Source organism: Crocodylus porosus, unplaced genomic scaffold, assembly GCF_001723895.1.
Source record: "Crocodylus porosus isolate Cpor-Errol unplaced genomic scaffold, CroPor_comp1, whole genome shotgun sequence".
Classification (NCBI taxonomy): Eukaryota; Metazoa; Chordata; order Crocodylia; family Crocodylidae; genus Crocodylus; species Crocodylus porosus.
This window is the reverse complement of record NW_017728912.1, coordinates 36,002,731-36,014,057: the sequence shown is the minus strand read 5'-3', so window position 1 is coordinate 36,014,057 and position 11,327 is coordinate 36,002,731. Positions and strand designations below refer to the sequence as shown.

Here is an 11,327-nt window from a genome sequence, read left to right as displayed (position 1 = left end):
AGCAAAGAGGGCTCCCAGCCATGGGGGCCTGCTTCTTGCCAATGTAGGAGGAGGCCAGGATTGGGCTGTCCCTGCACTGGCAGTAAGGTATGATTGGATTCAAAGCGTGATCCCACAATTATGCAACCTGCCATTCACGTATAGCATGGCAGGATACACAATTGTGGGGATCATGCATTAAGTGCAATCATGCCTTTATCTGCACAGGTAGAGGGGCCATAGATACATAAAGCAACCTTCATGTCCTCCATTAGGTACTAGTAAGTTGTGGGAGCTGTGTCTCTCCTCCCACCCCCATCTGCAGTGCAGTACCTAGCACTGAAAGGGAAGCAAGCTGAACCAGGTAATGGGTCAGGGCAAACTATTACCCCCAAAGAAAGGTCAAATCAGAGCAGAAATATCCATCCTCTCCAAGAGTCTTAATATGACCCTTTCTGTTTCTGGGGCAGCCCAGTGCATAGCAAAATCCACGCACTGAATCAACAAGAAATATTGGAAGTAGTGAAGAGAAAGGCCTGCCTTCAGGACTGTCCCTCAGGCAAACTCAGCCTCCCTGAAAAGCAAATAAAAGGATGGAATTTGCTGCATGCATCGGAAGTCAGCAAAACTGCGTTATTTTTGATTCTGTAGGCTTTGTAACAGTACGTGCAACATGTCACACATTGCTGTGAACCCAGACCATTACAATAAAACACCTTGTCTGTCCTGTAGTGCTCTGTGACCTGTGGGGAAGGAACTGAAACCAGGCAGATCATATGTCGGGCTGGTGACCAGTGCAATGGAGAAAAACCTGAGTCAACGAGGGTTTGTAAACTTGCTCCCTGCAATGGTAAGTGAGTGTCTGATATAGCTGCAATTGAGGCCATGAGAGTGTCAGTTTCTGTTGCAATTTTGTGATGCCTAAATACCATGGTGACAGCTATATGTGAGGAGGTGGCGAGAGCTAGGGTGTGATAAACGGGGATCCTGGTTTCCCTTGATAAAAAATTGCCAATTTTCTGATAAAAACCCCAAAATGTGTGGTTAAAATGAAACCCTTCTCCCCCCACTGACCCCAGTCCTGCTGGTGCCCCTCACTCCCCCCCACACATTTGACGCAGGAGGCTGCTGGAATGAGCCAAAAAAAGAGGTTTATTTATGTCAGTACATTTTAAAGTACTAACATAAGCCTTTTTTGGTGCACTCCAGCAGCCTCCGGCATCACATGTAACCAAATTGGCTTTCAGATCTATATCAGCCGGTATGGCTGGTTAATAATTGGCTATTGGTACCAGCCAAGAAAATCTTTTATCAGTGCACCCCTAATACATCTAAATTGTGCCTGTAAATAAAGCTGCATCTATTAAGAGTACACATTAATAATATTTTGGATACCAAGCTTAGCCCCATCGTAGGCATTGTGGTGCTGCAAAGTGGTAAATAATCAGTACCTTTCAACCTTCATTCTGCAAATTACACCCTTCACTTCTGACATAGATTTTTATTTCATTTGAAAGGTCTGTCAACCCAGCTTTTAGTTCTGCACATCAATGACATAACTGCTGAATCACAGAGCAAAAGAACACACTTAGACTGAGTCCCGATGAGCACAGACATTTGGTTCCCTGTGGACAAGTAGCAGCGGCACATCTTGCACCGCAGCTACTTGTCCTTGGGGAATGCCTGTGCCAGGTTTGCCACAGGCAAGCTGGAACAACTACTTCCCTGTATATGCCGGGGTCATGATGTAGATATACTCTGTTGGCTAGGTGCCAAAATACAGGTTTTTAAAGTTCTGGCCAGCCTAGTGCTGGCCAGGCTTGATTTTCAAAGCCCAGGGTGAATTTGCAGGGCTGGCAAGTAGAAACTGCTTTCTTTTGATACAGGAACTGCTGAGACACTCACATAAAGTCATTCGTATTTCACAGTGCTATTTTCCCAGAGTACAAGCACATTAAAATATTTTCTCAGACCATTTTTACGACTAGGAATATTTCTCTTCTCTGCAATCATCTACACTCATTTTTTGTTTGATTGATTTAATTTAGTTTTTCTTTTAATTCCCACTGCAATCCTAGCCCTGCCACTGATTCTTTATTGAAAGCAATAGAGAGAGCACTATTGCGGAACAGTAAGGGGGCTTTTTTATACCAAGGTAGTCTAATTCAATTCATGCAAGTCTATTCACCATTTACACTTAAACCCACTCTCACTGCCACCAGTGCAGGTGAACTGATACTGTTTCCGTGATGGGGCATTTTATGGAGAAGCTTAGTAGAAGGAAAGGTTTTATCAATGCACTGTATATTGTGAAACACTCTGAACACTGGGGGGAAGCAAAGCGTTACTGTAACTTCACAGAAAAGCAGAAGCACTACAGTTACCCTTTGTCTTATGGAAAAGAGTTCTTTTTAAACTGTTTTTTTCACTGCCAAGAATAACACTTGTGGAATTAAAAGAATAAAGTCCTAATATTGTTGAATCTTACATGTGTGTTTAATGTTGCACGTGAGAAGTCACATTGAGCACATGGATAATGGTTTCCAGTATTTGGATCCAAGGTGCTTTGTTTCTGAATTAGATAATTGTAATGTGATAGTTTGACCTCCAAACACAAGGGGGAAAAACACTTTGTAGACTCAGCAGAGGCTAATATAGGTGCATTACTGTTGGCAGACAGTTCATGGTTGTCTATCAACTGAATTGTGGACAAGAATTTTCAAAGGAGGCTAAGGGAGCCAGGTCTCCAGTACTCACTGAATTTCAGTCAGTACCAGTTGCTTCATCCTCTGTGGGGGCACCTACATGTTCATTAATGCACTTTCGGTAACATGCATTAAGTCTAGTACTTCCATTGTGAATGTATATTCATTCCATTTTAATGTATATTAGCTAACAAGCACGTTTTTTGTGATGCTTTAATGCACATTAAAGCCCATGTGTAGATATGCCCAATGAAACTGACCACTGAGAGACTGGCAGCAAAATCAGGTTTGGCAGGGTTAGGCCCATATTAGCAAGTTCAAATTAGCAGTGGGGGAGGAATTTATTGATTCCCAGAGGAAATGTCAGGCTAGGAAACTCATAAAATTGCAGTATTGCCCATTGGTCCTCAGGTACCACTGAATAAAAAAATCTGTCTAAGGAAGTTAAGATATTCATGAAGTAAAACAGCTTACATTTACTCATGTTTGTCGTTGTTGGCTATCATGGACTAAAACAATCTTCAGAGCCAACTGTAATAAACTGCTGACCTTCTACTCCAGCACTGCCTTCTGACTGGTATAATTTGTGTCTGAGACAGCACACACCTGGCAAGAGTGCAGTACAAAATCTTTGTTCCCCTCTCAAATTAAATTTCCCTACCATGTAACACTCTAGCACTAGGCCTAGTCACTGCTTACATCACCAGAAACAGGGACTTGATCCTAAGGGCTAGCATTAGCACCTTGCATTGGGGGTTAATTTCATTCCAAGTTTAGTGCTCCCTCTGTTTTTATTTAAGTGCTTGTTTAAACCCATCACCAGGCCCATCACCAGCATGTCCAAGCACACAGACAGTTTGTGCTTACCCTGAAGTACCATCATCATTGGGACATTTATAAATTCCTGGACTGATAGACTAAATAGAGTAGAAAAGAGCACACACTGGGCATGACTACACAAGATGTGTTAATGTGCATTAGCCTAATATAATGCACACTATGGGCATGCATCTACACATGTGCCCTTAATGCATGTTAAAAATAGCGAAATTAGGCTAATCGTGCCTTAAATTTGATACCTGCAAATGCAGATATCAAATTTAAGTGATTAGTTAAAGTGCATTAATACATGCACTTTAGATAATAGATGCAGCCCGGTACTAACTTTACTGCCAGGTCTGCCTAGCCACTAGGAGCACATGGCAGGGCTGCAGGGACTAACTTTAGTGCACTAACTTTAGCGCCAAGTCCCTGCATGTATAGACACCTGCCACTTAATGCACATTAAATTTAGTGGTGCTTAAATGCACATGTAGACATGCCCATTGAAGCATTGAGAAACACCTGTTCTACAAATGAACAAGTGGCAAGGAAAGTGCAGTAAGCCATATGGCAATATTACAGTGTTAAGCAGTACAAGTACTAGATGATTTTAAGTACAGCAAACACTGAGCTATAGGAAGATGCTGTACAATAAGGCAAACATCAGTTCATCAAGCCAAATCCAACCCTGCTGTGGCAAGCTAGAAACAGTATGGATTATGTTCCTCTGTCCCAAATGTTCTGCATTTCTCTGTATGTACAAGACCATGTTTCTTTGTGGGTGCCCTGCTCAAGGATTTGATCCTTATTTTTTACTGTGGGGGAAATCTTAAAAGTTCAACATGCAGTCTGATATCCAGGTTCTCTAGCTTTCAGCCTGCTAGTGTTGATATTCCTTAGGGTCATATATTACATACAGTATCTGCTTTCCACTGTATTTCTAATATAACTTGCACATTTCTGTCCAATTATGTTTCTCTGTTCTGTAATCATGATCCATGTAGTTCATTTATTTCAGAATGTTGGGTGAGCTCATTATACTCACTAGAGGGTGGTGTAATCAATTTGCTATCTATTTTTCACTTGTACAGTAGTCTTAGTTACTGTTACACTTCTTGGCTTCTTAGACAGGACCTAGACAGGAGAAGATTTAAATCAAAGAGTCCATTTCTGATCAGTGTCAGGATCATTGAGCCGCTTGCACATTGATTTGATCCAGTTCCTTCTGGACTCTTTTTTCATGTAGCTGTCTGTCATTGTGGAGGACTGTGCCCAGTGACCCATGTGCTCTCATCCAGTGCTCCATTCCTATGATAAGCCTGATGACAATGCTTGTGGTCCACCTATGAGAGGCCCTGAACTCTCAGAGTTTAGTATGTGTGAAGATTAGTCCCAATCCTGAAAACAGGCAAAACCAAGTGACAGACTTACGTGTAGATCTTTGCAGAGACTTGATCAGAACAGCCTGAAATACCCATGAATTGTTTTTGTTTTGACACCTTGTGCAACCACTTTCCTTGTTGGTTTTGTACAGTGTGATGAATTCCATTAGGTGTTCGGATTTGTAGCCTCAAAATATATCTTCCAGAAAAGAATCAAATCCCATGCACTATGTATGTAGGAAATTTGAGACACATATTTGTTAAAGGTATTCCCTTGGTCATCGTCACTATATATCTATATCTATATCTCTATATAGACCTATATAGAGATATAGACCTATAGATATAGATATATATGGGGGGGGGGGACAATGCCTCAATCACTGTAATAAATTCTAAATATCTATAAATTTGGGGGTTTGATTTTGGGGTTTTAATCATGGAAAATCAGAGCTCCCCCTTTGCTCGCTAGGACACGGGTCCAACTGTGGCTGTCCCCCACCACTGCTTTGTGGCACTGAGGAGCCCCGATATGCTGGTACCCTGCCCATACCATTGCCCCTCACTTCCAAGGCACAGCCCCTAGTCCTGCTGGTGCCCTGCACTCCTGATCCACAGCCACCTGGCCCTGCCAATGCCCCTCAAGGCTCACAGCTCCCTGGCCCTACCTGTGCCTCTCACTCCCAGCCCACAGCCCCCTGGCCCTGCCTATGCCCTTCATTCCCCACCCACAGCCTTCTGGCCCTGCTAGTGCCTCTCACTTAGGACTCACAGCCCTCTGGCCCTGCCAGTGTCCCTCACTGCCCACTCACAGCCACCTGGCCTTGCCAGTGCCCCTCACTCCCCACCCACAGCTCCCTGTCCCCACCAGCCCTGCTGTCAGGGGTATGAGGCTAGGGACCCAGCAGCCCCTTGCACCCCCCAGCAATGCCCGAGCCCTGACTGCCACCTGTGGGAAGAAGTGGCTGCTGTGGCAGGCTTGAGCACAGAGCCCAGATCCCCCTTTCCCATGGGTGGCAAGGCTGGAACAGAACCCATGGGAGCAGGGTGGGAAGGATATGGGCTGGCATCTGTCAGCTTGAGGCTCCCTGCCCTGCTGCCCTCACCCCAGGGTCTCCAGGGCCCAGCAAGTGGGACCCATCATGGCAGGGCAGGTTAGGGAGACTCAGTGCTGCCACTGGAAGCCCCGTGCCGCCAAGGCAAAGTGCCCCCTGCCCTCCAGGCAGCAGCAGGGGGCACAACTCCACACCACCATCCCTGCTACTGCTGGGCAGGCAAGGAGTGCCTTGCCATGGCAGTGTGGGGCTCCTGACAGTGACACTGAGCCTCTCTGCCTCACCCCACTCTGCCCTGCCACACTGGTTCCCACCTGCTAGGACACAGAGGCCCTGTGGGGAAGCCATCAGGGAGGGGAGCCCCAAGCCTACAGGCACCAACCTGCATCCACCCCCCCACCCTATGCACAAATTTGAGGGACACATACCCCCTGTGCCTTCCCCTGGGAGTGCACACAGTGGCAGGAAGCCAGCCACCTGCTGCACCCCAGCCGGGCCCTGTGACCACACATTGCTACCCCAGGCCCCATGTACCGGCAGGCTGGGCAGCGTCCCCAGCCCCATCTGCATATGCATGTGGCGCTCCTTGCCTGATAGCCTTTCCCCCAGCCCCTTGCAGGCTGGAACTCTGACAGCTTGCAAGGGGAAACCTGCCATTCCCTGCATTTTTCTCCTTTAAAGGAGAAAAATCTGCATTTCTCTCTTTAAACAGAGAAAATCCATGTTTTACCACATTCTTCCGTACTGAATGGAAAGCCTGGATCCCTGGTCATTAATTTTGTTTAGGTCACCAAAGGCCTCAAAAATGTAGTTTTTCTTCTTTTTTAACATATAAAAGTCATCTTTGAGGAATATTGCCTGTGATTTAATTTTTTTCAAGGAAGCTCCATTTTGAGGCCAGAGTTGTTGACAGCTGTCCTCAGGCCAAAATATGAGAAGATTCTGTGATGGGAAGGGAAGGGAGAGGTCAAATATTGCTGAAGTGTTGAATTATACATCTTCCACAGTTTGTTAGAGCTGATAAATCATGCAGTGAATTATTCTGTGTGTACTGCATCTGGCATTCCCCACTCACTGGGCACTGGATACATCTTTCTGAGCTTGAACAGATCTGTTCCTCCCTCCTGTTCAAGGAAGTCAGCACTTGCAGCAGTAGCCAGTGATTTTTAGGTGCCTGACTAGAGACAGTTAAAGGGCTTGGTTTTTAGAAGATGGTTCCTGAATTTGTTCTGAAGCTCAGGATCCTTTCTGGCAATTCAGGCTGGGTGCCTAGAGTTGTGAATTACTTTTGAAAATGTTGGTCTAAGCCAGCATAGTTCCATGCTTTCCCTCAGCCTCCTCTACCATCTTGTGCTTTTTATTTTTGTAGATGAGCCATGTCTGGGAGACAAGTCTATATTCTGTCAGATGGAAGTACTTGCACGTTATTGCTCTATCCCTGGCTATAACAAACTGTGCTGTGAGTCCTGCAGCAAGCGCAGTAGCACTCTTCCACCTCCTTACCTTCCAGAAGCTGCTGAAATTGAAGAGGAAGTGATGTTTGATGCTAGTGACCTGCCTAGGACTCTGGTGATGCCAACATCTTTAGTACCTCATCACTCAGAATTCACTCCTGAGAAAAGAAGCTCTTTGGGGAGAATGCCATTTCTGGAAGAGGACATTGATATACATATTTCACCATCATACAGTAAGCCCAAAGGTGTTGAATCACCCCAGAGAAGAGTAAACCAAGCAGGAAGGAAGACTTCTAAGTTAATTGCAACACCGTATCAGCCACCTATCAAGATTGGTAATCTGGGTTCCTATAATGCCTCAGCTTTGGCAGCTGTTGTTCCTGCAGTAGCAGATAACAACACTTCTGTAGGTACTCTGCCTCCATCGCGAACCTCAAAGAAAAACGAAGAGCCTGTTGACAAGAAACATCTTTTGAGACCACCCACTTTGGAAAGATGAAAGTTAATACAAGAAGGAAAACAGTACTAGAAAGGGGGATGAGGGAGTTATATTTTTGTTTTGTTTTTGTTTGTTTGTTTTATTGTTGTTGTTCTGGACACCATGGTGCATGCTGCTTTCCAAAAGCAGAGCTCTCTACAGATCAACTCTTTTTAGTTGTAAAAGAAAAGAACAAAAAGTGCTGGTTCACTTTCTAGTTGCTTCCATCCTCCTCCTCCACACATTTCATTATCCGATTAGCTTGAATGCATTGGAGGAAAGCGCCATAGAATAGCGCCACAACAATAACAGGAAGTTACTGGGTGTATTGGTCATGCTCTAGTACAGGAGACATGGCCAGAATCTATGGGTGTTCATTAGCTAGTTGTTGTTTTAAAAAACATCATGTGTAAAGGGAGGGGAGAGGAAACCCACTACCACAAGAGGTATCAAAGGTTTACACTTTTTAAAAAAAATTTTTTGCAATGGAACAACAGAATCCATAAGACTTGTATTGCTAATTTATCTATATAAATGGATATTGTATGAGCAAATGTGCAGCTGTTGTGTAAATACTGTATATTGCAGAAAATCCGTATTATTTTTAAGAGTTTTGTGTTGTCAGACCATTGTTTACCTATGTTACGTTTCTGGACAATTACTAGGTGCCTGCCATTGCATACTGCCTTATTTACATTCCATGAGTTGATTTTCAAAGCAGCATTGTCATAAGAGGAGGAGTTCTGTTTCAGATGGACTTACAGCTACTGACATTAAGATTTTTTTTTAATATCAACAATGTGATGCTTCATTTTGGAAAAGGAAAAAAGTGCAGACTTACAGGTTTGAGCCTACTCATTGGTACCTGTTAATTACAAGTAATTTAGCTTTTTCACAATTTATGTCAGAGGTATAAGAAAATGATAACAGGTGCCTGTGAAAATACACAAATCCTGCTAGCCTGTACCTGTCAGACATTCCTTATGATTGATATAAAACAATCAGTGCCTTTTCTTAATTTTCTTTTGTCCTAAAAGGACAAATGAGTGCAGGAAAGGAACTATGTATAACCAAACAGTACTATAGTTTTCACAAAACAAAAATGAACTGCGTTTTCTGGATGATCTTTTTATTTCTCCTGAAGCTGAAAAAATATCACAAAGCTAAAGGAGGCACTAACCAGAAGTAGCTATAAGACTTCAAATGGATTTTTTTTCCTGTTTAAAACATTGATTTAAAGGTGAGAGAGATATTTATTTTTCAGCATGGTTCACTTTGAAATCCTCACAACCACAATGCATCTGACTGCAATAGTTTGCTAGTAATTTATATCAACAACCATTTTGTTCACAGTTGACCCAGTCATGCTCTCTCCTGTGTTGCTGTAAAGTACTTGTATATAGGATCAAGAACTAAAGATATTTATTAAAAATAAAATTCTTGATAGTATTTTATGTACTAAATATTTACACTAATAGCAATGACTTTCTTTGCTAAGATAAAATATAGAGATGTAATAAACACCTGTACATGCTGTGTCATATGAATAGAACAGAAATTTAAGCTAACTAAACTACTGTAGACAAATTGTTGGGCTAATTATTTTGGAAAAAAATAGTGACAGTGTTTTTTATTACAAGCATCTTTAGCTTTTTAAATAGTTTACTGATTCTTGACGTGCAATTTTTATTTCTACAAAAAAGTCCTATTGAGGAAAACTGTTTTAATAAAACAGTGAATTTTTAGCACTATGAAATAGATTAGGACTCCATGGATGATGTTTGGGAAATGGACAAATAAACATATCAGGTAATTTTGTAGAATCATTGAGGTGAAGTCAGAATGCAAATCTGTGTCAGGAGACTTTATTGTCAACTAGAATGTAAATAAATTACACCCACCTCCCCAACCTAATAGCATAGTTCACACTATGTAAGATCTGTCTTGCATTATGACGTTTGTAATCTAACCCATGGAAGTATTGACTTGATGCCTCTAAAGAATTGCTGCTACCTTTATGCAAGGCTTTTGAAGGTCAAAATAAGTTAGTGTTAAATAGATTGTATAGCAGACAATCCCTAAGCCTCAAACAGATGAATAGGATGTGTGTTTATTCCCCTGGAATTCCCCAGAAAGTCAAATTTTCTTTCTCTCTATCTTTACCTTTCACATATATACAAGATGGATGTAGATACTCCTTGTACCTTTTTTGCTTCATTTTCTACCACGCTATTTTCCTTTCATTAAAGTGTACACTACTGATACTGTTTGTTGTACTGGGGAGCTCATAGCAATAAAAAAATTAATGAAACATCTCTCTTTAGTTTGGTTTGTTGTTTAATCGCCACTTTGCAAAGTGGAGGCAGATCCACATCCTTTCTTAACTCTTTGTCAACCCATTAAAATGTAAGTCTCAACTAATTTTATTTCAATCCATTATAGAAGTAAAGCTTGCCTTTTTTCCAATGGAAATAGACAGCAAGATCCAGGATACAGAGATACAAGCACAAAAGATGGAAGGCCAGTTTCTCCTTGATTCCAATATGAGCTAAGCATAAGAGGGAGGAGAGGCTAGTATGGCTCCATGACAATGTGGACCAACAGGTACCACCTTTGGTTTCATAGTTGGCAGGGTTGGAAGGGACCTGAGCAGATCATCAAGTCCGACCCCCTGCCATGGGCAGGAAAGGATGCGGGGGTCAAATGACCCCGCCCAGGTGGCTGTCTAGCCTCCTTTTGAAGACCCCCAGGGTAGAGGCAAGCATCACTTCCCGTGGAAGTTGATTTGAGCTCCTAGCCGCCCTGGCTGTGAAGTAGTGCCTCCTGATATCTAGCCTGGTCTCTTTGCAAGTTCAAGCAGCCTAGTATTTGCTCTTATATCAACCTGGTTTAGTGTCCAAGAGACAGTATGCCAGCTGAATACCTGTGGAAACAGCAGCACTTCATCTTTTCGCCTCTGACCTTGAAATCCAGGCACAGCTGGCTCCATCCATTCCCTATCTGAAGAAACCACAGGCGGCCAGAGGCATCTTCTAGAACATCTCCACCCAGAGGAGACGAATCATTAATGGAGGAGGGTCCACTAACAGACACATTCTTTTAACTCATGTGCGAGCTTTGTCAAGGATGATTGGCTGAAATCAAGTGAGTTATTTTTATGAAAGCACCAGTGTGGAAACAACATATTTTTTCATTACCCTTTTGAGTCTCATCTTAAAAGTCATATGCTGTTGTTGCCGGCACAAGGTGCCCGAGGGAGGCAACAATTGGGTTCGTTGCCCGGTGTGCGTCGCGCCGAATAAACACACTGGGGGAGAAGCAGACAGAGTTTATTTGAGCTCAAGTAAAAGGCACAGGGGGACTGTATTGTCTCAAATCCTGCACACCTAACCCTGCAACAGCGAGATCTTTATACCCCGGTCAGTTTCACTGTCAGTGTTTTTCCCCCGCTA

At 43.1% G+C, this 11,327-nt stretch overlaps 1 protein-coding gene across 1 annotated transcript in view; it reads left to right on the top strand.

Annotated features, from left to right (window-relative positions):
- Nucleotides 1-10,190, top strand: part of ADAMTS3 (ADAM metallopeptidase with thrombospondin type 1 motif 3) — a 277,324-nt gene extending 267,134 nt beyond the window's left edge. The window contains exons 21-22 of the mRNA XM_019533972.1: nucleotides 712-829; nucleotides 7,313-10,190. Coding sequence (XP_019389517.1) covers nucleotides 712-829; nucleotides 7,313-7,896 — 702 coding nt within the window. The 3' untranslated portion in view covers nucleotides 7,897-10,190. The remainder of the gene's footprint in view (nucleotides 1-711; nucleotides 830-7,312) is intronic.
- The last annotated feature ends 1,137 nt before the right edge of the window (nucleotides 10,191-11,327 follow it).